The 23,743-nt window shown below is 45.2% G+C and overlaps 1 protein-coding gene across 1 annotated transcript in view; it reads left to right on the top strand.

Annotated features, from left to right (window-relative positions):
* The first annotated feature begins 345 nt into the window (after positions 1 to 345).
* SCFD2 (sec1 family domain containing 2) overlaps positions 346 to 23,743 on the top strand; it is a 745,236-nt gene continuing 721,838 nt past the window's right edge. Inside the window, exons 1-2 of the mRNA XM_075347035.1 lie at positions 346 to 1,181; positions 17,779 to 17,947. Coding sequence (XP_075203150.1) covers positions 395 to 1,181; positions 17,779 to 17,947 — 956 coding nt within the window. The 5' untranslated portion in view covers positions 346 to 394. The remainder of the gene's footprint in view (positions 1,182 to 17,778; positions 17,948 to 23,743) is intronic.

Raw genomic sequence — 23,743 nt, 5'->3', positions numbered from 1 at the left:
CTTATATGATATGCTAATGAGTGAGGGGACTAGTGCCCTGGGTGTGTTGGCTCCATTAGCATGTAAAACCGGTGTGATTGCAGTGACTTGTAAGTAATTTGGTTACATCCTTCCTTTAATGAAGTTATAATGGAGAAAAAAATGAATTGTTTCACATTTACTTAAAAGTGTAAAAATAAAGCTTTTTTAGATACAGTGGGGTAGTTGCTAAAACAACCAATCATATTTTAGTTCTCAGCCAATCAGCATTCTGATTGGTTGCTAGAAGTATCCTTCGTGCCGGTGCTAGCATCCCACGTGACCGTGCTGGTGATGACGTGTATTGTGTGCGCCCTCAGTGTTGTGACACGTCATCAGCGGGTAGCTGTCACAGTGGATCCGGCGTGCTGTCACTATGGCGAGCGGAGCAGAGCTGACTGCTTTCTGTCACAAAGTATGGGAGCCGGTGGTGGCCAAATCCCGGCGGGCTGTGGTGTTTATGGACGAGCCCTGCGCGGAGATCCTGCACTGGTGCGGCGGGGCTGAGCTGTTCTTGGCGGCTGGAGCGCTAAATATCAAGGAGTTCTCCAGCTTCGAGTCCGGGAGCTCCAGCCAGCCCAAGGCGGTGTTCGTGGTGAGCAGCCCACTGCGGGGCCGGCCGCTGGACGTGATCAGGGACGTGGTGAGCCAGAGCTCCTTCCAGTACTGCATAGTGGTGACGGCTGTGAGCCCCGGGGAGGCGGAGGGCAGGACCGTGTACGAGCAGCTGGAGGAGAAGCTGTGTGAGTGGATGGGAAACATGGGCTACACTGCAGAGGTCCTGTGGTCCCCCATCCTGCTGGCCCCGCTCAGCCCATGGCTGCTCCTGGCCCCAGCCTTCCATTCCCTCTTCCCCCTCCTGCCAGGACAAGACCTCCAGAGCCTGAACCGCAGCCGCCCGGACAAGAAGAGGTTTCCAGGTCTGGGGGACGTGGATTTCCCGTCACTTCCACAGGAGCTGCAGACTCACATCAAGAACCTGGTGTCTGGACTCAACAGCATGATGGAAGGCATGGGTGTGCGGGAGGAGTGCTTCTCTGTGGGCAGCCTCAGCAGGATCATGGCAGGAGAACTGGCCAACTACCCCCAGGCGAAAAATCGCAGGAAGGCCGCCCAGAGCAAGGCGTCACTGGTCTTCATAGACCGGACACTGGACATTACTGGTATGAGGACCTTCTTACCACATAATACACCAGAGACGTAGATTGACGTTTCCAGACTCAGTGCAAAGATTATTTCTAGGCCACAGATGACACCATGTTCTGAAATGTGACATCAGGCCGCAGCGGGCGTAGATGCAACTGGAAGAGAGGATTTACTAATGTCACGATATGCAGTGAAGCGGGGCAAGTGGTTCCTGCAGGATGTCTGAGAGTGTGGGAGCTTTTGTAGGACTACGGGAGGCCGGAGGTGCCAATTCAGAGTCCACAAATTTAACTAAAATAAAATTCAATAGTTTCCTAAAGTATCAGGCACAATTGTGAAAAAATAAATACGGAAAATATGACAAAATGTTATTAAAGGGGCCTAATCCACAAGTCTGCAGTCACTGTATGTGTCCTTCTATGTGACTTTAGACTTATGGATCCTCACATCGAGCGCACTGTAAGGATTCTCCGGCGTCAGAGCTGGGAACGTGGCCACGAGTATCCGATATGCAGATTCCCAGCCAGAATCCAACTAGATGGGCGCAGCCAAGCTAAATGCAAGTCTAGTGAGTGAGGCCTCGCTCATCTATTCGTGTTCTTGCCGGGAATAGACACATAGCATACTGTCAGCCATGTGACCTCCATTTCCAACTCTAACACCGGAGAATGTGCACGACGAGAGGATTCACAATTCTGAAGTCACATAGACTCACACATAGAGTGACTGCAGCATAGTGGATTGAGACCGGACATGCCCTTTAATCCAACATCACAAAACAGTAAAACACCAGTGTGACCATTAAAGCACCACTCTAGATTTTTCTTTTATCTCACTGCTGGAATGGCGCTTTCAATCTAACTTACCTGTCATATACTCACCCTCCTGCATCTTCACCTTTTACCATCTCCGCTCCGTTCCCTCTGCCCCGTCTTGTGACTGTAACTTCTGATTGGGTGGAAGTCAGAAACTACATCACAAGGTCTCAATGCATCTATGAGAGGTAGAAGGCAGCTCTCATAGAGATGTACTGAGTTGTGACCTCCTGCTCACTCCATGAAACACTAGAGCAGCCAGCAGAACACAAATCGGCAGAGACTGACTGGAATAGCGGCAATATAAGATGGAGATGGTGGAAGGTCAGTATAATGTAGAGGACTTAGATTTAAAGCGCCTGTCCTGTAGTGCAATAAACAAACACTGGACTGGTGCTTTAAAATTTTCCATGCTGCAAAACTACATGAGTTGTATACTTCATCCAAAAAGGCTCACAGTAGCATACCATAAATGGCAGCAGACCACACTACCACTATAGGGCACTGTTCCAGCACCAACATCGGGCCTCTGACCGTCATCGCACTTTCAACTCTATCGGCATCGTAGATGCGGATACAGTTGAAAGGAATGAAAAGAAAAGGAAGCTATCCTCTCCCTCCTTCATCATTCTCCCTCAGCATCTGAGATCTAATACCTTATCCCAATGGGCACGATGATGTCACTACTGTGTACCCGCTGCACTGAGATGTACAGAGCGCAGGACACTCACTACAGAGACTGGAGCAGTGGGGGAAAGGGGAGAGTTGGGTAATATATATATGCCATGTTTTTCAGACCATAAGACGCACTTTTTTTCCTCCAAATTTGGGATGAAAGTGTGGGGTGCGTCTTATGGTCTGAATGTCAAAGCGGGGTACCTGCGGGGTAGGGAGCTGTGAGGAGGGAGCAGCTGTGGAGTGAAATCACAGGAGACAGGGAGGGTCCTGCTGCAGGAAGCCGGTGGCTGGAGAAACCACGTGTACTCGCTGTTTAAAGTAAGCGAATATTCATTAGCTGCTCCCCGCCCACCTCTCTCTGCTCTCTTCAGTCAGTGCCTAGAAGCGGGTGTGAGGAGCAGCAAATCAATACTTGTTTAATGTAAACCACGGACACGTGGGAGCTCCAGCCCCCGGCTTCCTACAGCAGCTGGGGAGACTGTGTGTCCGCTGTTCAGGAGGCAGGAGCAGGGTGCTGCTGCAGTCATGTCTGGCCCAGAGGAAGTGCAGATCACTGCAGTGTCCGGGCCAGAGCACGGCATACCATCACAGCACAGCCGCAGTCTCTGTGCTGAGTGCTCACTTTGCTTTCACTTTGCTCCTGCCTCTGCACTAGAAACAGTCTCCCGTAACAGCAAGACCTGCAGTGATGTAATGCAGAGCAGCTCAGAACAGCACAGTGCCCGCCTCTTCATTACATCACTGCAGGTCCTCTTCAGATATGGGATACTTTGCTTCTAGTGCAGAGGAAGGACCAAACAAAGTTAAGTGAGCATCACATCTGTAAAATTAAGGCAATAAATTTAGTATATAAAGGTATTACTGTACACCTGGATAGGGTTGGATTATATATGAATACACACACACAACATACATATTCCACGATGGGGGCCACATCTACCTGGAATGGGCCCAGAATGGGGGATATGAGTACAGAATTTGGGGATATTATTACCTCCATAACAGCGTGAGCAGCAGACCCACCCCCCCCCATAAGTGTGTCATGACCACATTTTTTTAATTTATTTTTTTTTCTTTTTTTCCTCCTCTAAAAAAAAGGGTGCGTCTTATAGTCCGGTGCGTCTTATAGTCCGAAAAATACGGTATGTATATGTATACAGTACTGACCAAACATTTGGACACACCTCATTCAAAGAGCTTTCTTTATTTTCTACCTCTTGAACCTCATCAAGAGAATGCAAAGCAGTAATCAAAACAAAAGGTGGCTACTTTGAAGAACCTAGAATATAAGACATATTTTCAGTTGTTTCACACTTTTTTGTTAAGTATTTCATTCCACATGTGTTAATTCATAGTTTTGATGCCTTCAATGTGAATCTACAGTCATGAAAATAAAGAAAACTCTTTGAATGAGAAGGTGTGTCCAAACTTTTGGTCTGTATTGTATATAAATATATACTGTGTATATATATATATATATATATATATATATATATATATATATATATATATATATATATATATTTTTTTTTTTTTTAAAATCTGAATACACTGCTGTTCAATGTTTGTAAGACTATATGGAATACAATGGGGTGTGCATTATAATATATGGAGGACTATTGGGGGTGCATTATAATATATGGAGGACTATTGGTGGTGCATTATAATATATGGAGGACTATTGGGGGTGCATTATAATATATGGAGGACTATTGGGGGTGCATTATAATATATGGAGGACTATTGGGGGTGCATTATAATATACAGTCAGGGCCAGAAATATTTGGACAGTGACACAAGTTTTGTTATTTTAGCTGTTTACAAAAACATGTTCAGAAATACAATTATATATATAATATGGGCTGAAAGTGCACACTCCCAGCTGCAATATGAGAGTTTTCACATCCAAATCGGAGAAAGAGTTTAGGAATCATAGCTCTGTAATGCATAGCCTCCTCTTTTTCAAGGGACCAAAAGTAATTGGACAAGGGACTCTAAGGGCTGCAATTAACTCTGAAGGCGTCTCCCTCGTTAACCTGTAATCAATGAAGTAGTTAAAAGGTCTGGGGTTGATTACAGGTGTGTGGTTTTGCATTTGGAAGCTGTTGCTGTGACCAGACAACATGCGGTCTAAGGAACTCTCAATTGAGGTGAAGCAGAACATCCTGAGGCTGAAAAAAAAGAAAAAATCCATCAGAGAGATAGCAGACATGCTTGGAGTAGCAAAATCAACAGTCGGGTACATTCTGAGAAAAAAGGAATTGACTGGTGAGCTTGGGAACTCAAAAAGGCCTGGGCGTCCACGGATGACAACAGTGGTGGATGATCGCCGCATACTTTCTTTGGTGAAGAAGAACCCGTTCACAACATCAACTGAAGTCCAGAACACTCTCAGTGAAGTAGGTGTATCTGTCTCTAAGTCAACAGTAAAGAGAAGACTCCATGAAAGTAAATACAAAGGGTTCACATCTAGATGCAAACCATTCATCAATTCCAAAAATAGACAGGCCAGAGTTAAATTTGCTGAAAAACACCTCATGAAGCCAGCTCAGTTCTGGAAAAGTATTCTATGGACAGATGAGACAAAGATCAACCTGTAACAGAATGATGGGAAGAAAAAAGTTTGGAGAAGAAAGGGAACGACACATGATCCAAGGCACACCACATCCTCTGTAAAACATGGTGGAGGCAACGTGATGGCATGGGCATGCATGGCTTTCAATGGCACTGGGTCACTTGTGTTTATTGAGGACATAACAGCAGACAAGAGTAGCCGGATGAATTCTGAAGTGTACAGGGATATACTTTCAGCCCAGATTCAGCCAAATGCCGCAAAGTTGATCGGACGGCGCTTCATAGTACAGATGGACAATGACCCCAAGCATACAGCCAAAGCTACCCAGGAGTTCATGAGTGCAAAAAAGTGGAACATTCTGCAATGGCCAAGTCAATCACCAGATCTTAACCCAATTGAGCATGCATTTCACTTGCTCAAATCCAGACTTAAGACGGAAAGACCCACAAACAAGCAAGACCTGAAGGCTGCGGCTGTAAAGGCCTGGCAAAGCATTAAGAAGGAGGAAACCCAGCGTTTGGTGAGGTCTATGGGTTCCAGACTTAAGGCAGTGATTGCCTCCAAAGGATTCGCAACAAAATATTGAAAATAAAAATATTTTGTTTGGGTTTGGTTTATTTGTCCAATTACTTTTGACCTCCTAAAATGTGGAGTGTTTGTAAAGAAATGTGTACAATTCCTACAATTTCTATCAGATATTTTTGTTCAAACCTTCAAATTAAACGTTACAATCTGCACTTGAATTCTGTTGTGGAGGTTTCATTTCAAATCCAATGTGGTGGCATGCAGAGCCCAACTCGCGAAAATTGTGTCACTGTCCAAATATTTCTGGACCTAACTGTATGGAGGACTATTGGGGGTGCATTATTACCGTATATATGGAGGACTATTGGGGGTGCATTATAATATATGGAGGACTATTGGGGGTGCATTATAATATATGGAAGACTATGGAGGTGCATTTTGATACAATCCTGGCTGAAAGTGTTGGCACCCTTGAAACTGTTCCAGAAACAAAGCATTTCTCCCAGCAGTAAATGATAGAAATTACTCAAGTTTTATTATACATGTTAATTTGGTAAACAGTAAAATTATGTGATTTACAAAAAGCGCTATCTTGGTCACATCTGTCCACATTCCCAGAAGGATTTTGACATACATACATTTAGGCAAACTGCAGTCTTGTTTTTTATGTCTCTGTGTCAGCAGTGGGGTCCTCCTGGGTCTCCTGCCATAGAGTTTCATTTCATTCAAATGTGGACGGAGAGTTCACGCTGACACTGATGCACCCTGAGCCTGACAGCTTGATTTACTTTGGAACTTGATTGGGACTGTCTATCTACCGTTGGGACGTTCATACGTTGCAGCCTTTCATCAATTTTTCTCTGTCATCCACGTCCAGGGAGATTAGCTATAGTGCCCTGCTTTGTAACTTCTTGATTATGTTGTGTACCATGGACAAAAGGACATAAAGATCTCTGGAGATGGACTTGTAACCTTTTGATTTGTAGCACTGGCATCCCAGCACTGCTCTTCTTCTCCCCAGCAGGGACTCCGACTCACTTACCGCCGTGGCTGGACTGCACCGCCCTTTCTCACCTCCACCTAGTAGTTCTGCCTGCCTCATCCATCCCGGTTGCACCTGTCAGCACCTGAGACTCTGCCCATCCTTACCTGTCCTGGGGTCAGCAGCCACAGCCCTGGACACTTCTCTGGAAGTGGTACCTGACGTCTTCCCGGTAGCTGCTTAGTCAAGCTCAACCCCAGACAGGGAAAGCCCGTATCCCCCTGTGGGGTGGTCCGGTGGGTCCACTCTCGATCACCGCCGTATCACCATCGGCAAGCGTAACAAGGTTGTTGACACTTGTCAACAATTTTGGTTGTCAAGTCCTCAGACAGTTCTCTTCTCTTTCTTCTGGTCTCCGTGCTTAGTGTGGCACCCGCAGACATACAATGCGAAGATTAAGTCCTCTTCTCCCCTCTTTAGCTGGATTCAGCTGTGATTTTCATACTGGCCACTGGTCAGTTGACTATCACGTTTGAAAGAAAGTTGGCACAATTTGAAAAACGGTGCTAAAAATTTTATCTGGTCCATTTTTGGAATTTTGTGTAAAATTATGTCCTATTTGCCTTTTTCCATATTTTTTTTGTGTTCCAAAACACAAAGGACATAAAAGTATATAACAAAACATGTCATTGCAATAGTTTTCTGGGAGAAATACTTCATTTTCTGGAACAATTTCAGCTGTGCCAACACTTTTAGCCATGACTGTATATGGAAGACTATGGGGGATGTATTATATTTGGAGGACTTTAAGGAGTGCATTATAATATATGGAGGGACTATGGGGGTGCATTACACTACATGGAGAACTATGTGGGAAAGGTTTCTTTGAAATCCTTTGTGTTTGTTTGAAAGTGAGTCCAGTAGGTGGTCCTATTCAGTAATTGACAGTCTTTCCTGATTGTGTATGCAGAGATAGCTGTCAATCACTAGTAGGACCGCCCACTGGACTCATATGTATATAAACTCCAGAAATTTCAATGAATAAATTACAAGTTATACTGAATCCTTTTCCAGTAAAACTATATATTGTTCTTCTCAGCCTCTCCTTCGCTATACCTACAGATCAGACTGTATGTACAATGTGACTCTTACCTTTAAAGGGACTCTGTCTGCCCAGAATAACTGCTCAAACCAAGCACAAGCATTCTGTGCACCATAGCAGGGCCAAACATTTAAGTCACGTTCTGACCTGCTTGTGTTCCCTCTATCTCTCCCCTCCCTCTCTTTGATTGACAGCTCTAGCTTCATAGAGCCGCAGAGGGGTGGATATAGGTTGAAAATAGGCAGACGGGAAGGTGCACGTACCGTATTTTTCGCTTTATAAGACGAACCTGATTATAAGACGCACCCCCAAATTTGGTGAAGGAAAAGAGAATTTTTTGTTTTTTAATGTTAAATGGGGTCCATATTATAATGCCAGTGTCCGTCTAACAAATCATATAGGGTATATGTCCCTCACAGCCCCCCATCCTAAAATTAGCCCCCCTTAATCTGGATATGGCCCCCTTATATTGAATATAGCCCCCTTGTGCTGGGAAATGTCTCCCTGTGCTGCCCATGGCCCCTATAGATGGTACACCTCCCCTGTGTTAGATATGCCCCCCATGTGTGCTGCCCATGTCCACTATAGATGGCACATCTCCCCTGTGTTAGATATGCCCCCCATGTGTGCTGCCCATGGCCACTATAGATGGCACACCTCCCCTGTGTTAGATATGCCCCCCATGCTGCTGCCCATAATAAAATAAAACACTTTCCTTACCTTCTCAGCGCTGTCCCTCCTCGTGTCTCCCTCCTCGCAGTTGAGCTCCGGCTTCCTGCACTTCCTGGTTCTTGCTGCCGGTCATGTGATCGGCACGGCAGAGTGATATCATCTCTGCGTGCCTTATCACAGACAACAGCAGCAGGAGACCGGAAGATCAGGGCTGGAGGTAAGTAAAGCTTTTTTTATTTTACTATGGGCAGCAGCACGGGGGCCATATCTAACACAGGGGGGATCATGTGCGATCAAAGGAGGGCACAGGCAGATATAATATGCCCCGCAGCCCCAGCCCCTCAGCGTGATGCAGTATCAGCACCACGCTGCTGATGGACAGCGCCTGTGCATATTATATGAGCGGGAGCAGGAGATCAAACGCTGCCGCCCGCAGCTGTCACCTACCCCCAGCAGCTCTCCAGAGCGGACCCTGCAGTATATATATATATATATATATATATATGTACACCCCCCCCCTGTACATTCGGTTTATAAGACGCAACCCCTACTTTCCCCCAAAATTTTGGGGAACAAAAGTGCGTCTTATAAAGCGAAAAATACGGTAAATGTTTGCTCCTGCCATGATGCACCGAGCGCCTGTGCTTGGTTTGAACAGTCATTCTGTGCTGACAGAGGCCCTTTAGTTTCCACTGGTTCAGGAGCTGTGTCTGGTATAAAGTTTAGCTTATTTTTATAGAGATCATTTTATAATTCTCAAATTTGTCTCTTATGAAAACTTTTCCATCATTTACAGATGTGCACTGGCTTCACTATTGTACAGTAATGTCTTTATACTGTAGACTGTTGTGGAATAAATGCTATAAAGTTTATTGATTATTTCTGCATACATGAGGAATAGCACAATCATATGACCTCACATGGCCAGTAGGGCGGCTTTTCTTTCTGTCCTCCCCTGTGTGTCTCCCCCTTCTATAGGCAGCAGGTGTAAGCTAATTCCTCAGTAAAAACAGAACTGTAGTCAGACTTGAGCTGTTTTTGAGAGCGAGTGATTAGGCTACTTTCACACATCAGTTTTTTTCCATCAGGCACAATCCGGAAAAAAATGGGTAAAACGGATCTGGTACTGCATCCGGTTTATCCCCATAGATTTGCATTGTTATCGGATTGTGCCTGATGGCTTTGCGTTGCATCCGTTTTTTTCCGGATGCGGCAAAATTAGTTAAAGCTGCGGCTGGCTGGAGGCAACGTATCTTGCAACGTTTTTTGTCTGGCAAAAAAACCGCATCGCGCCGGATCCGGCGTGATACGGCGTGTTTTACAATGGAAGCCTATGGACGCCGGATCCGGCGCAATGCGGAAAAAAAACGGATGCGGCTGCCGGATTTGTTTTTGTAAACTGCGCATGCTCCAATGTTTTAAAAAAACGCATCCAGCAAAAAAAAACGGACAAAACGGATCCACCGGATCCGTTTTTTACGCATCCGGCATAACGGATCCGTTAAAAAACGGATCCGGTGGATACGGTATTTACATTTTTTGCCGGATCTGTTGGATCAGGAAAAAAAAGGATTGTGCCTGAATGCAGAAAACTGATGTGTGAAAGTAGCCTTAGTGCACTGATGTGTAGAAAAGACTGTACATTTCTGTAATAAGGGGAGTTGTAGCACCCGTCCTACTGGCCACAAGTCTTTGCCTGATTGTGAGCCCATCTCGATGATCCTGTTAGTTCGGGGCCATAAAACCTGCAGCCATAATACTGATGATAAAATGCACTGACATTACGAATATCCTAATGAGGCTTAACCTTGCAGGCTTGGGTTTGGATGGAGTATGAGTCCCAGGAGATCAGAAGACAATGACACAATCCATTCGATATCCAAAATGTGCTTTATTTAATCCAAGAAGTGCATTAAAAATTGGGTAGAGAGCCGGGTGCAGGCCCTCAGGGGACAACGGACATTTCGCACCTAGTGTTTCTACCTTCTACTACCTTCTACTTCTACCTTCTACTTAGTCCACTACCTTGTGCTTCCACTGGTAGTGGACCCGTGGAGGCACTAGGAGGTGCGAAACGGCCGTCGTCCCCTGGGGGCCTACACCCGGCTCTCTACCCAATTTTTAATGCACTTCTTGGATTAAATAAAGCACGTTTTGGATATCGAATTTATTTTGCCATTGTCTTCTGAACTCCTGGGACTCATATTGGAATTCAACCTGCATCCATGACTAGTGTGCTATTGGATAAAGACCCGAGTATTACCTACTCCTTCCCTACACCATTTCAAAGTATAACGCGGTGGTGCAGAACCGCATCTGTTTTTGGATGGAGTATTCAGCAGACTTAATTTTGATGTTCTTTTGGCCACGGTGAAGATTGGTTGTAGACTTGGATTTCATACTGTGGACTTTCATTGTAGGAAGATATAAAACCTGGATCAGTACAACATTCTATCTACCTGTCCTTAGAGGTATACATAAGGTGTATTTTACAATATAAATCTGCAACATAAAGCCCAAATATATGTCACTGTGTGACCATGCAGTCACATACACTTTATGGGCTATTTTATTAGGGCCACCTACATATTACACCTCCAGGAGTTTTTATGAGCACCCATTCTAAATCCATAAGTATTAATATGGAGTAGGTCCCATTTGCAGCTGAAACAGCTTCCACTCCACTGTTTAGGCTTTCTACAAGGTTTTGGAGGTGATGTAAAGTTTTGTCCATTCATGCAATAGATCATTTGTGAGGTCAGACACTGATGTTGCATGAGAGAGCCGGTCTCTTGCTGATCTCAAAGATGTGTAATGGGATTCAGGTCAGTATTGTGGTGTGAGACCCTCAAATTCTTCCAGCCCAGACTCCCCCAATTGTGCCTTTGTGGTTCTTACTTTGTGCACTTGGGCACAGTCTTGCTAGAGCAGAAAAGGACCTTCCCTGAACTGTTCCAATAAACTTGGAAGCATACAGTTATAGAAAACCTCTCTGTATACTGAACAATAAGATTTTTCTTCACTGAAACTAAGGTGCCAAGGCTGACCCCTGGAACACAACCTCATAAGGAGCCTAGGCTGACCCCTGGAACACAACCTCATAAGGAGCCTAGGCCGACCTCAGGAAAGCAACCTCATGTGCACCCTAGGCCGACCTTTGGAAAACAACCTCATAAGGTGCCTAGGCAGACCCCTGGAAAACAACCTCATAGGAGCCTAGACTGACCCCTGGAAAACAACCTCATAAGGAGCCTAGGACGACCCCTGGAAAACAACCTCATAAGGTGACTAGGCAGACCCCTGGAAAACAACCTCATAGGAGCCTAGACTGACCCCTGGAAAACAACCTCATAAGGAGCCTAGGACGACCCCTGGAAAACAACCTCATAAGGTGACTAGGCAGACCCCTGGAAAACAACCTCATAAGGAGCCTAGGCTGACCCATGGAAAACAACCTCATAAGGAGCCTAGGACGACCCCTGGTAAACAACCTCATAAGGAGCCTACGCTGACCCCAGGAAAGCAACCTCATAAGGAGCCTAGGACGACCTTAGGAAAGCAACCTCATAAGGAGCCTAGGACGACCCCAAGAAAACGACCTCATAAGGAGCCTAAGCTGAGCCCAGGAAAACATCCTCATAAGGAGCCTAGGCCGACATCAGGAAAGCAACCTCATGTGCACCCTAGGCCAACCCCTGGAAAACAACCTCATAAGGAGCCTAGGCTGACCCCTGGAAAACAACCTCATAAGGAGCCTAGGCTGACCCCTAGAAAACAACCTCATAAGGAGCCTAGGCTGACCCCTAGAAAACAACCTCATAAGGTGCCTAGGCTGATCCCTAGAAAACAACCTCATAGGAGCCTAGAATGACCCCAGGCAAACAACCTCACAAGGAGCCTAGCACGACTCCAGGAAAACAACCTCATAAGGAGCCTAGAATGACCCCAGGAAAACAACCTCATAAGGAGCCTAGGACGACCCCTAGAAAGCAACCTAATAGTATATCCTTCCTACGTCAAACTTTAAAGTTGGCACAATGCTGTCAGGGAGGTACCATTCACCAAACCCAGACTCATCCATCAGATGCTATATAGAGAAGATTCATCCCTCAACAGAACAGGTTTCCATTTTTCCAGAGTCCAGCGGTGGTGAGTTTACACCACTGCATCCGACACTTATCAGTGTGCAGTGTGATATAAGGTTTGCATGCATAAGCTCAGCTATGTAAACCCATGTCAAGAAAGTTCAGGGCACAGTTTTTGCTCTGATATTAATGCCGGCAGAGCTGTGTAGTCGTTGAGTCAGCAGAATAATTTCGACATTTATTTTCTCAGTGACCCCACTCTAAATACACCGTGTGCAGAATTATTAGGCAAGTTGTATTTTAGAGGATTTCTTTTTTTATTATTGATCAACAACTATGTTCTCAATCAACCCAAAAAGACTCATAAATATCAAAGCTTAATATTTTTGGAAGTTGGAGTGGGTTTTTTTAGATTTGACTATCTTAGGAGGATATCTGTTTGTGCAGATAACTATTACTGTGCAGAATTATTAGGCAACTTAACAAAAACCAAATATATTCCCATCTCACTTGTTTATTTTCACCAGGTAAACCAATATAACTGCACAAAATGTAGAAATAAACATTTCTGACATGCAAAAATAAAACCCAAAAAATTAGTGACCAATATAGCCACCTTTCTTTATGATGACACTCAACAGCCTACCATCCATAGATTCTGTCAATTGCTTGATCTGTTTACAATCAACATTGCGTGTCGCAGCCACCACAGCCTCCAGACACTGTTCCGAGAGGTGTACTGTTTTCCCTCCCTGTAGATCTTACATTTTATGAGGGACCACAGGTTCTCTATGCGGTTCAGATAAGGTGAACAAGGGGGCCATGTCATTATTTTTTCATCTTTTAGATCTTTACTGGCCAGCCACGCTGTGGAGTAGTTGACTGCATGTGATGGAGCATTGTCCTGTATGAAAATCATGTTTTTCTTGAACGATACCGACTTCTTCCTGTACCACTGCTTGAAGAAGGTGTCTTCCAGAAACTGGCAGTAGGTCTGCGAGTTGAGCTTCACTCCATCCTCAACCCGAAAAGGTCCCACAAGTTCATCTTTGATGATACCAGCCCATAACAGTACCCCACCTCCACCTTGCTGGCGTCTGAGTCGGAGTGGAGCTCTCTGCCCTTTACTGATCCAGCCTCTGGCCCATCAAGAGCCACTCTCATTTCATCAGTCCATAAAACCTTTGAAAAATCAGTCTTAGGCTATGTGCCCACGCTACAGGATTTACCGCGGATTTACCGCGGATTTTGCCGCGGATTTACCGCGGATTTGCCGAAAATCTGCAGCAGCAGCACTTCCAAGCCATTTCAATGGCATTTTGGAAATGCTGTGCCCATGCTGCGGATTTTTCCGCGGCGGATTTGCCGCGGATTTTGATCCGGAAAAATCTGCAGCATGTCAATTGTTTGGTGCAGATTTGGTGCGGATTTTTGGCTTTGAATGGGGAAAACAAAAAAAAAAATCCGCATCAAAATCCGCAGCAAATCCGCGGTAAATCCGCGGCAAATCCGCGCCAAATCCGCGGGTGCGGATTTGCCGCGAAAGTCGCGGATTTTCAGGCAAAAAAATCCGCAGGGACATTCTAGCGTGGGCACATAGCCTTAAGATATTTCTTGGCCCAGTCTTGACGTTTTATCTTATATTTCTTGTTCAAAGGTGGTCGTTTTTCAGCCTTCCTTACCTTGGCCATGTCCCTGAGTATGGCACACCTTGTGCTTTTTGATACTCCAGTAACGTTGCAGCTCTGAAATATGGCCATACTGGTGGCAAATGGCATATTGTTAGCTCCACGCTTGATTATTCCTCAATTCATGGGCAGTTATTTTGCAACTTTTTTCCCAACAAGTTTCTTGCGGCCCTGTTGGCTATTTGCCATGAAACGCTTGATTGTTCGATGATCACGCTTCAAAAGTTTGGCAATTTCAAGACTGCTGCATCCCTCTGCAAGACATCTCACAATTTTGTACTTTTCAGAGCCCGTCAAATCTCTCTTCTGACCCATTTTGCCAAAGGAAAGGAAGTTGCCTAATAATTAAGCACACCTTATAAAGGGTGTTGATGTTATTACACCGCACCCCTCCTCATTACAGAGGTGCACATCACCTGATTTACTTAATTGGTAGTTGGCTCTCAGCCTATACAGCTTGGAGTAGGACAACATGTATAAAAAGTATCATGTGATCAAGATACTCATTTGCCTAATAATTCTGCACACAGTGTAGTGGGTCTTCCCTTTATGGCTGATTTTCTGTGGTTCCTATATGTATTCATTTTTCTATACCACTCACAGTTTAGGAGTTTGTTGACTCCCCCTACAGGGCTGCGCTGATATCAGTGAGCTCTATAGGACGAGCCATCCTGTCCCAAATCCTAGCACAGATTGCATGGCAAAGAGCCAATAGTATACACGTGGTAATGTGACTGAATGAAAAACCATAATTAAAGGATTAAGACAAATACTTTCTCCATACAGCACGTTTCCCTTAGCACTTCCTGGTGGAAAAAAAAATAACGCACTTTAGAAATGAATTTTTATTATATGTACCAATGCATACGGCCTTCAGTATAGTCGCTTGGCTTACTCTGGATAAATTGGTGTCGCATACTGTATATTGAACATATATGCCATAGTAGTGTTCAGATGTTATGTGAAGGCTTCCATAGAAGTCATGGTCAGAATCAGTGACCCCATCTAATTCAGATTGCCTGTCCTGTACTGCTTGGTTCTTATAACAATCCCACTGAAAATGTAGGACGGTTCGGACACATCAAGGGATCGGCAGTATTCTATGGCTGCTGGACGGGATCCCTGAAAACCGCCTCTTACCTGACTGCTCGTCTTTTGATTGGCCGACCTCGCACAATGTCACCTGTACATCACAAAACAACAATGGTATCACAGGGCTGATAGATCAAATGAGGAGCCAGGAATGCTCTGGTAACAGGTGGTTTTCAGCGACCATAGGCTACCGATGTGATCAATGGACTGGATCCTGCAAATCGATTAGCACCTACTCTACTCTCCACACACCCTTATGCCTCATTCACAATATTATTCCAGTCTGTATTCACTCTGCAAACAATGTGCTTTTACCACCAAGCTAATATTTATTAACGGAACAATGGAGCTGTGTTTTTAAGCATCTATAGTTCTATGTACAGTCAGCTTTGCTTTTCTAAGTACACAATACCCCCCTGGACACTATCCACACAGCCTTAAAGGGGTTGTAAAATTACCATGGGTGTTTACCATGGTAAATTCTAACCGTACTCAACAGTTGACTGCTCATATGCGATTTGCATACTTGTGATCTGCTGCCGACTAACTTACTTCTGCTTATCTCAACTGAGACCATTGAGTAATGGAAGAGAAAGCTGTCATGTGGACCCAATACCAAACAGGCGGTTCTTGCCACATACTGTGATATAATGGATACATTGTATCGTTCAATAAAATATATCTAATTTGCCAAAATCAGTTTAATAAGTTTGTCTTTATTTATTGGTTCTAACTACTTTTGTCCAAAAAAAAAAAAAGAAAAAATGACCCCTTCTGCAGAAATACAGCCTAAAGAGGTTGTCCACTACTTTCACATTGATGGCCTATCCTTAGGCGGGCTTTGCACGTTGCGACATCGCAAGCCGATGCTGCGATGTCGCACGCGATATTCCCCGCCCTCGTCGCACGTACGATATCTTATGATAGCTGGCGTAGCGAAAATTATCGCTACGCCAGCTTCACATGCACTCACCTGCCCTGTGACCGTCGCTCTGGCCGGCGACCCGCCTCCTTCCTAAGGGGGCGAGTCGTGCGGCGTCATAGCGACGTCACACGGCAGGCGGCCAATAGCGGCGGAGGGGCGGAGATGAGCAGGATGTAAACATCCCGCCCACCTCCCTCCTTCCGTAGAGCCGTCGGCGGCAGGTAAGGTGAAGTTCCTCGCTCCTGCGGCGTAACACACAGCGATGTGTGCTGCCGCAGGAACGAGGAACAGCATCGTACCATCGCTGCAGCAAAATTATGGAAAAGTCGGAGCTTGCAACGATGATACGATTACGACGCTTTTGTGCTCGTTTATCGTATCATCTAGAATTTACACACAACGATGTCGAAAGTGACGCCGGATGTGCGTCACTTTCGATTTGACCCCACCGACATCACACGTGCGATGTTGCAACGTGCAAAGCCGCCCTTAGTATAGTCACCAATGACAGATTGGCTGACTTCCCTCACCCCGTCGATCAGCTGTTCTCGATGACGGTGGCGTCAACAAGTGGTTAGAAATGCTCAGTTCCGGAGCTGCCCCGTCTTCTGATAGTGGCGGTGGCCGGGTAACTGGACATCCACCTCCTATTGATTTGAATGGGAGGTGGATTGGCAGTACCTGGCCGCAGCCGCAAACAGTTGCCTGGGAAGCTCCAAAACTGAGCATTTCTGGCAGCCTGCTGCTACCGACACAAAGAACAGCTGATCGGCTCGGGTGTTGGACCCTGGCCAATCAGACATAAATGACCAATCCTAAGGACAGGTCATCAATGTCAAAGTAGTGGACAATCCCTTTAAGTATCTCATATATTCCTGGGCTGTACTTTTAAAAATGTAAAGGAAACACAAGAAAGTAAGTGAACTTAGTTCAACTTAGACATTTAAAGGGTTTTCCCATGAACAAAGTACATTTTAATTAATAGATTTTGTAATAATAATTTCCACAGTTGGATATTATGTAAGATTATCTCAGCACAGGAACATTTTATCTATGTGTCCCTGCTGTCTACTGTGTAATGGCCGTGTCTGACCATACAGGGACATGGTCTGATCATACCACAACTCTTGTGCTGGGGAACAAGTAAAAAAGAGTATATAGATAGCACAAAACGGGATCGCAGGTGCTGCACGCTGTGAGGTAGCACATATGCATGTCCACAGACGCAGTGTGAGCTAGCTCGAGGCCATACTGTAGCAGTGTGAAACCGGCGGAAAGCATCCAAGTGAAGGAAAGGTGTTTTTCTAATCCGAGTCCACCCAATATCCAACATCCAGTATAGTGTTCACTGTATAATGAAATATAGTGAAGGCATTAAATGCAAAAATCTGCTGTGAATACCGAAAAACAAATATTTATGAACTTTATTTCCTTCAAGATCTATTGATCCTCTTCTTCACTCCTTATTGTTCCAGGAGCCATTGGCCATCATGGAGACAGTCTTGTAGAGAAGATTCTCTCTGTTCTTCCTTCCATTTCTGGGCAGAAAAATGATGTAATGATCAACATGGATGAACTCACAGACTTGAGAATTGATGGTGAAAATGAAGGTATAATCGCACCAGGATGCTTGTCACAGCCAAAGTAAGCCTAAAAACAACCATGTCATGAGTTTCTACTGGTTTGGGGACATTTTTCCATCTATTTATGCCATGTTGCACCCCTGTTAAGATTCATAGTTGTGCTGATTGTGGCTCATATACAACATTTTCCACAATACAGCTACTGAGGAAGATAGCCGAAAACAATACTGAAACATTGCGGCCGATGTAGAGGTAGAGAGCGGGAGTAGTGAACCCACTGGACCACATGGGGACCTGGGCTTACCCTTTAGTGGGAGGGGCTTAACTAAGCGACTACCGCAAGGCAGACGCCAGGTAACACTCCCAGGGCAGTGATCAGGATCTTGTCAGCTGACCGCAAGGACAGGAGACGGACTCAGGTATAGGCACAAGTACAGGCTGGATCACTGAGGCAGACAGGAAGGGCGGGTACAGACAGGTATAGGTGATGGACACAGGAATAAATGGACAGGAGCTCGGGACCTGACAACTAGCTAGCAGCCTGGTAGCCAAACTAACTAAGGATATTGCGCAGATACCTCTCCTAAAGGGAGGGTGCCTTAAATACATAGTGCCTTTCACCCGCAGGCTGAGAGGCATTTCCTGGAAATAGTGCGTTGGCCCTTTAAGAGGAGAACCGATGCATGTGTGCTCTAAGCACACTCCCAGGAGACCTGAGCTGTGTGCACAGGCAGTGAGTTAGTCGGCATCCCTGCAGGGACACCGGTGTTACAAATAATGTGCAGTGTGCTATGTCTGAATATAATATACCACCATAGCCAAGTTATTACATCACATGATTCCCAACAGTCCTGATTTGGCTGCAGAACCGGACTGATAAATAGATGGAGCTTAGCGGAAACAGGAGTCAAAATGGGCAGTTTAATGGGAACGTTCTTGAGCATTTTGAGCAGCGTCCTGGGGACTGGTCTTAACTACTGTTTCCCCGAATGTAAGACAGGGCCTTATATTATTTTTTGCTTTGAAAGATTTGCTAGGGCTTATATTCAAGGAGACGTCTTATATTTTCCCATGACCAACAATCCGCATTTATTCTTGGACAAAAAATTCAACATTTAGTGAAATATCATGTCATCACATTCTGGAACATTAACATTTTGTGTTAATCCCATTCCTGGTTCAGATGCACATTTTCTTATCTGCTCTGCTATTCTCTTGGTGCAGACCCAGTCCTATAGTGGCGGGTATTTACCATATTTACAAAGATTTAAATTACCTGCTTAAATGTATTATTCTCTATGTACTGCTAATTTTACCCCCAGAAGATAGCAGACACCCCTAAAAGAATCGCAGTTATCAGATCCCAAACAATTAGGGGTACTTTGCACGCTGCGGCATCGCTACTGCGATCTCGTCGGGGTCAAATCGAAAGTGACACACATCCGGCCCCGGTAACGACGTCGCAACGTGTAGAGCCTAGATGCGTCGATAAACGATCGTAAAAGCGTCAAATCAGTGATTTGTGCAGCGTCGGTCATTTTCATAATGTCGCACCAATAGGAGATACGATGTTGTTCCTCGTTCCTGCGGCAGCACACATCGCTGTGTGTGAAGCCGCAAGAGCGAGGAACATCTCCTTACCTGCCTCCACCGGCTATGCGTAAGGAAGGAGGTGGGCGGGATGTTTACGTCCCGCTCATCTCCGCCCCTCCGCTTCTATTGGCCGCCTGCCGTGTGACGTCGCTGTGACACAGCACAGCCCGCCCCCTTAGGAAGGAGGCGGGTCGCCGTCCAGAGCGACGTCGCAGGTCAGGTAAGTGCGTGTGAAGCTGCCGTAGTGATAATGTTCGCTACGGCAGCTATCCCAAGATATCGCATGTGCGACGGGGGTGGATACTATCGCGCTCGCAATTGCTAGCCGATGCTAGCGATGTCGCAACGTGCAAAGTACCCCTTAGAGTTAGCAAGTGAATGGGCTCTCACATACAAATCTGCGTCACTGTCAGGTCCCCTTGCGTTCTACAGCAGTTGGCTCCCCCTGGTGACTGGAAGCATCATCACTCTTGCAGAGTGACACAGGTATCTGATCTGTTTGTGAGGAGCTGCAGTGCAGGAACCTGACAGCAACGCACAACTCTGTGTGAGAGCCTATCCACCAAAGGCACTTGCCATATGTAATTGTTTTGGTCTGGTGAGTGCAATTTTTTATTTATAGAGTGGGGTGTTTTCTTTCTTTGTTGTAGAGTCCTGCTGAATTCTTAAACTTTTTTAGCTGCTTGGACACTTCTTCATGGAACCTCAACAAGGGCTTATTTTTGGGGTAGGGCATATATATTAAGCATACTCAAAAACCGCAAAAATATCCTACTAGGTCTTATTTTCTGGGAAACAGGGTACCTTAAATCTTGTGTTGTCTGCTTTAATTCTCCAGTGCTGAGGCCACAGGTTCAATATCCACTTGGATCACGCATAGAAAAGGCTTTTTAGTACTCCTGTTATGTGACTAAGGCCTCTTTCACACATCCGTGCAAAACACACGTTTTACACAGTCCGTGGTGTAGGTGCTTATGTGTGTGCGTGTGTCCGTGTGTGTTTTCAGCGTGTGCTGTCAGTCTGCTATCCGTGTGACATCCGCATAGCACACTGATAGCATGAGCTTCTATACTTACCTGTCCATGGTGCAGCAGTCTCCAGCGCTGCTGCTGCTTCTGGTCCTCGACGCAGTGCATATGCAATGAGCATAATAAGCGTGCCTGGAAGCAAATGGCAGCAGTGTTGGAGACATCTGCCGTGGAGACAGGTGAGTATAGAAAAGCACAAACAAATTGTCACACTGATGTCACACGGACCACATCAGTGTGCGGGCCGTGTGACATCCGTGCTACTGGAGAAAAACAGACATGTCTATGTGTGGATTACATGGACACACGTTTGCGCTACATGGACACACGTCCATGAAAAAGCAAGCACACGTGCGCTAACCCATTGATTTTACTGGGTCTACGTGTGTCCGTGTCTCCGGTATGTATGGAAACGGACATCACACGTACTGGAAACACGGACGTGTGACGCAAAGTGATAAGATCTTTGTCTTAGGGGCACTTTGCACACTACGATATCGCAGGTGCGATGTCAGTGGGGTCAAATTGAAAGTGACGCACATCCGGCGTCGCAGGCGATATGGTAGTGTGTAAAGCCTTTTTGATACGATTAACGAGCGCAAAATCGTCGTAATCGTCTCATCGGTGTAGCGTCGGTCATTTCCATAATTTGGAAATGACCGATGTTACGATGTTGTTCCTCATTCCAGCGGCATCATACATCGCTGTGTGTGAAGCCGCAGGAGCGAGGAACATCTCCTACATGCGTCCTGCGGCTCAAGCCAGCTATGCGGAAGGAAGGAGGTGGGAGGGATGTTTACGTCCCACTCATCTCCGCCCCTCCGCTTCTATTGGCCGCCTGCTGTGTGACGTCGCTATGACGCCGCATGACACGCCCCATTAATAAGGAGGCTGGTCGCTGGCCAGAGCAATGTCGCAGGGCAGGTGAGTGCATGTGAAGCTGCCGTAGCGATAATGTTCACTACGGCAGCTATCACCATGATATCGCAGCTGCGACAGGGGCGGGGACTATCGAGCTCGGCATCGCTACCATTGGCTTGCGATGTCGTAGTGTGCAAAGTGCCCCTTACATGTAATGTGACCTCCTCTAGCACCAATCTCGGAGCACAGATGGATGCAGTAATAGAGATCTTCTGCAGCTGGAAATTAGCTGCCACATGTAGGTGCTGCCAGCAAGATAGCGTATCACCAATGCATATGAGTGGGAATGGGGCAGGGTTTAATTGTACAAAAGGAGTGCAAAATGTCGTATTCTATGAAAAAAAGTATCATAGGCTTCTTCCTGAAAAATAGAAAATTAACAAAAAAACCCCATAAAATTCAACATCACACACAAAAGGCAGCCATATTTACCAACATTAAATCACTATACCAAAGGAATACCGGATGCAGCAGCGCCCATGATAAAGGCAAAGGCAGCACAGGTACAAAATACTGATGAGAAAACCAATCTCAACCTACAATTCATGGAGGAGGTGGTTGCTTTGTATTATATGTATTATACACTACAGTTCAAAAGTTTGGGGTCACCCAGACAATTTTGTCTTTTCCATGAAAAATCATACTTTTATTTATCAAATGAGTTGCATAATGAATAGAAAATATAGTCCAGACATTGACGAGGTTAGAAATAATATCTAAATGAAAGTCACTGGTGCTCAAGTGAAAAATAATAATAATAAATGTAGCTGCTAGTAAGGTAATGGGATCGTGTGTAAGTCCCAAGGGCATAAAACAAAGAAAAATATATACCTACTGCGCCAATTTTTTATGAATGTTAGCGTAGTAGGTATATATTTTTCCCTAGGTTAGAAATAATGATTTTTACATGAAATAATAATTTTCTCCTTCACACTTTGCTTTCGGCACAGAATGCTCCTTTGCAGCAATTCCAGCTTTGCAGACCTTTGGCATTCTAGCTGTTAATTTGCTGTAGTAATCTGGAGATATTTCACCCCATGCTTCCCCCCTCCCACAAGTTGGGTTGGCTTGATGGGCACTTTTTGCGCACCATACGGTCAAGCTGCTCCCACAACAGCTCAATAGGGTTGAGATCTGGTGACTGGGCTGGCCACTCCATTACAGATAGAATACCAGCTGCCTGCTTCTTCCCTAAATAGTTCATCCATAATTTGGCGGTGTGCTTTGGGTCCTTGTCCTGTTGTAGGATGAAATTGGCTCCAATCAAGCGCTGTCTACAAGGTGTGGCATGGCATTGCAAAATGGAGTGATAGCCTTCCTTATTTAAAATCCGTTTTACATTGTACAAATCTCCCACTTTACCAGCACCAAAGCAGCTCCAGACCATCACATTACCTCCACCATGCTTGACAGATGGCGTCAGGCACTCTTCCAGCATCTTTTCAGTAGTTCTGCATCTCACAAATGTTCTTCTGTGTGACTGTCGAGTTTCACATGAAAGTTCTCTTTTTTTCTGGTCATTTTAAGCGTTTCATGGAACCAATAAATGTAATGCTCCAGAATCTCAACTAGCTCAAAGTAAGGTCAATTTTAAAGCTTCTCCAATCAGCAAAACTGTTTTCAGCTGTGCTAACATACTTGCACTAGGGTTTTTTAAACATCCATTATTCTTCTAACACAGTTAGGAAACACAATGTACCATTAGATCCCTGGAGTGGTGGTTGTTGGAAATGGGCCTCTATACACCTATGTAGATATTGCATTCAAAACCAGACGTTTGCAGCTAGAACAGTCATTTACCACATTAACAATATATAGAGTGTATTTCTGTTTAATTTATTGTTAGCTTCATTGAATAAAATGTGCTTTTCTTTTAAAAATAAGGAAATATCTACCGTGTTTTTCCAAAAATAAGACCTCCCCAAAAATAAGCCCTAGCAGGGATTTTCAGCATTTTTGGAGCAAGGCTTAAATATAAGCCCTCTTCCGAAAATAAGCCCTAGTCGCGGATCTATAATGAAGTGTCCGTGCAGCGAAAAAGGTTACAGATACTGCAGAACACTTCATTATAGACAGCGGCTCCCGGCAATTACACTCACTGGACACTGAGCGGCAGGACCTGCAGTGATCGCACATCCACACACATCAGCTCTCTCTCACACACACACCAGATCTCACACACAAGCATCGGATCGCACACAATCAGATCGCACACACAAACATCGTATCACACGCAAACATCAAATCACACACACACACTCATCGGATCTCACACACATCGGATCACATACACACTCACCTCATCCAGCGACACC

Source organism: Anomaloglossus baeobatrachus, chromosome 1 (genome assembly GCF_048569485.1).
Source record: "Anomaloglossus baeobatrachus isolate aAnoBae1 chromosome 1, aAnoBae1.hap1, whole genome shotgun sequence".
Taxonomy (NCBI): domain Eukaryota; kingdom Metazoa; phylum Chordata; class Amphibia; order Anura; family Aromobatidae; genus Anomaloglossus; species Anomaloglossus baeobatrachus.
Note: the sequence above shows the minus strand (reverse complement) of the source record. Positions and strands in the feature narration are given on the sequence as shown.